Raw genomic sequence first — 3,313 nt, forward strand, 5'->3', positions numbered from 1 at the left:
GCCACTTATTTTAAGAATAGTATATTTACAATGTTATGAAGACTCATATGTGATTATGTACAATATGTGGAAGATAATGATTTGAAAAATGTATTGGAGGTAACTACTTTCCCTTCGATAGGACTCGAACCCACGACCCTACAGTACACGCTAGACTGGTGCTTTAACCAACTAAGCTACTAAGGATCTCCGTCGGCCTCCGTTTTTGTGTCTGCTCCGTTGGAGCAGTCACCCCCGACGTACCCGCAAATACTTGAGCCTCAGTCTGGGTAGACTTTGGTACCACAGTCTTCGCTGGCACGCCTTCGGCCGATTCGACATTGCCCGAGTACGCGAATCCTTGGGTCTCAGTCTGGGTAGACCTCGACTCCACGGATTTCACGGGTTTACACTAGGCCGTCCCGACCGCCGCCATTTTTTTTTCACTTATGCTCATTCGATTTGTTTGCAACAAGTTGCGTTTGGCTAGAAATCTTGTTATGCCTATAAACAAATATGAAAAATAAGACCAATCCACATATAGGTGCTATTTTAGATTTCTCTAAACCTTTTGAACGAACAAAAAAGCGCCATCACCGCTAGGTTGATTAATCTGTGTTTTTTTTCGAAGAATTGCTGCATTTATTTTGTTTATGATAGAGGCTAATTTCTTCCATTTTCTGAGACTACTCCTGTTTGTGCAGTACCGAACGATATTTCAAATACGCTTTTCAATCCACTTTTGCAGCGGTATCCCGTTCGTCGGGTGGCAAGTACGTGCCACGTGCAATCCTGCTCGATCTGGAACCGGGAACCATGGAAGCCGTTCGCTCCGGAGCCTACGGTAAACTGTTCCGCCCGGATAACTTCGTGTTTGGGCAGTCTGGTGCCGGCAACAACTGGGCCAAGGGACACTACACCGAAGGTGCCGAACTGGTGGACGCCGTGCTGGATGTGGTGCGTAAGGAGTGCGAGAACTGCGATTGCCTACAGGTGAGACAAGAATAAACATTAACTAGATAATCAAATTTGGTGACTAATTGTTCTCATTTTGTAGGGATTCCAATTGACCCACTCGCTGGGAGGCGGTACCGGATCTGGCATGGGAACGCTGCTGATCTCTAAGATCCGCGAAGAATATCCCGACCGAATCATGAACACATACTCCGTAGTCCCATCGCCAAAGGTTTCCGACACGGTGGTCGAACCGTACAACGCCACTCTGTCCATTCATCAACTGGTGGAAAACACCGATGAAACCTACTGCATTGACAACGAAGCGCTGTACGACATTTGCTTCCGTACTCTGAAGGTGCCAAATCCCAGCTACGGCGATCTGAATCACCTCGTCTCGCTGACCATGTCCGGAGTTACCACCTGCCTTCGTTTCCCGGGTCAACTGAACGCAGATCTGCGAAAGTTGGCCGTTAACATGGTGCCGTTCCCACGTTTGCATTTCTTCATGCCTGGCTTTGCGCCACTGACTTCGCGTGGATCTCAGCAATATCGGGCCCTTACTGTCCCAGAACTGACCCAACAGATGTTCGATGCCAAGAACATGATGGCTGCCTGCGATCCACGACATGGACGTTATTTGACGGTAGCTGCTGTCTTCCGTGGTCGCATGTCGATGAAGGAAGTCGACGAGCAGATGCTGGCCGTTCAGAACAAAAACAGCAGTTACTTCGTTGAATGGATTCCGAACAACGTCAAAACTGCCGTCTGTGATATTCCACCAAAGGGTCTGAAAATGTCGTCGACCTTCATTGGTAACACCACTGCCATCCAGGAACTGTTCAAGCGCATCTCCGAACAGTTCTCCGCCATGTTCCGCCGTAAGGCTTTCTTGCATTGGTACACGGGCGAGGGTATGGACGAAATGGAATTCACCGAAGCTGAGAGCAATATGAACGATCTGGTATCCGAGTATCAGCAGTACCAGGAAGCGACGGCTGATGATGAGTTCGAACAGGAAGAATGCGCTGATGAAATGGAAGGCGAGTGCGTCTAAACCAACCGCCCAGGAGGCATCCAACGGTTGTCAAGAAGCATTTTTACTATTTATTACTTTTAGTTAGATAAATCGATTTTATGTGTACACAAACCGAAGAAATAGTCCTAACGAAAATTCTAACAACTCATCTAATCTCGGATCTCAGCATACTTACTAATTGACAATATAGTTGGACCCGATACTGTGTTCGAAATTACCACAACCGCATTTTTTTGGCAAATTTATAAACATAAAAAACACATAGAAAAGTCAACAATCAAACTAATGTTGTATAAGTAAGAGAGTGAGAGTGTGAGATAGTGTTGAAATTGTAAGAGCAGGCCTATAACTTTCTCACCACACGGCCGACAAACGCAGCGAAACTCGACCATGAAAGTCTAGATTCAGGCAATATTTCTAAGCAAAGGAAATAACTCGCGTCACTGAGCAGTAAAGACTTTCATGTCAAACTGGCTGGTTGGAGAGAAAGCGTTAGCCAACTCCTAATGGTAAATTTGAGAGAGAGAGAGAGTGGATAAACAGTAATGCTGCCAATCGAACGTTGTTTGTGGATCTTTTCGCTTCTTGCTGGACGATTTTCGTGCATCATTCATTTTAGCAATATATCCAAAGATTTTTTTTTTGTGAAAAGAAAGTTTGGTGAAAATCGTCACATGTCAACCAGTCTTTTGTAGTTATAACTCGTTCTCTCTAACCAGGAACAATCACTATTATGAATATTGTCGTTCTTATATCTTTGATCTGCCACTATCAGATATTTATTAGTTTGGATATTTAGAATCACCAGTTATCTTAGAATTGAAAATACAGGAATTGTCAGTTTTATTTTGACCGGAATGCTTTGAGTAGACATTGACCCACAGACCAATAGCAGTCACGTTACGCATACATCGATTCAAGCCGACGACAATCTGTGACAGTTTAAAAGTGTTGATGCGAAACAATAAAACATATTTTGTATTTATTTGTAACAATGAGTTTGATTTCAATACGACGACAACCCACAGAAGAGTTCATCACTGTTCACCACCCTTCATTTCCGAATGTGGCGTCTGGTGGTTTTTACCTCACAGTAAACTATACAATAACAAGGGGCCCTTAAGTTGTTTCGCAATTCTGAAGATTATTATTTAGTATTAATTGGATTTATTGATAAAAGTATTTTAATTGTATGTAGAGTGGGTGATTTATTGGATTTTTTTTATTGATGGACGTGTCGGTGCTGTTGCTGTTGTAGTTATTTTTTTAACTAATCTTATTTGTTAATTATCTTATACAAGCATTCATCGGTCAAACATTGGGCGGCTACAAGACGGTAAC

The 3,313-nt window shown here is 43.5% G+C and overlaps 1 protein-coding gene across 1 annotated transcript; it reads left to right on the forward strand.

Annotated features, from left to right (window-relative positions):
• The first annotated feature begins 730 nt into the window (after positions 1–730).
• LOC134202823 (tubulin beta-3 chain-like) lies at positions 731–2,967 on the forward strand. Its single transcript, XM_062677810.1, has 2 exons — positions 731–972; positions 1,037–2,967. Exons 1-2 carry the CDS (start codon positions 796–798, stop codon positions 1,988–1,990), a joined length of 1,131 nt encoding a protein of 376 aa, XP_062533794.1. The 5' UTR covers positions 731–795; the 3' UTR covers positions 1,991–2,967.
• The last annotated feature ends 346 nt before the right edge of the window (positions 2,968–3,313 follow it).

This window comes from Armigeres subalbatus, unplaced genomic scaffold (assembly GCF_024139115.2).
Source record: "Armigeres subalbatus isolate Guangzhou_Male unplaced genomic scaffold, GZ_Asu_2 Contig1443, whole genome shotgun sequence".
In the NCBI taxonomy this organism is placed as follows: Eukaryota; Metazoa; Arthropoda; class Insecta; order Diptera; family Culicidae; genus Armigeres; species Armigeres subalbatus.

Coding starts and splice junctions, on each gene's coding strand:
- LOC134202823 (XM_062677810.1), top strand. CDS start 796: ATGGAAGCCGTTCGCTCCGGAGCCTACGGTAAACTGTTCCGCCCGGAT. Junction 973..1,036: donor AGAACTGCGATTGCCTACAG/GTGAGACAAGAA, acceptor CTCATTTTGTAG/GGATTCCAATTGACCCACTC.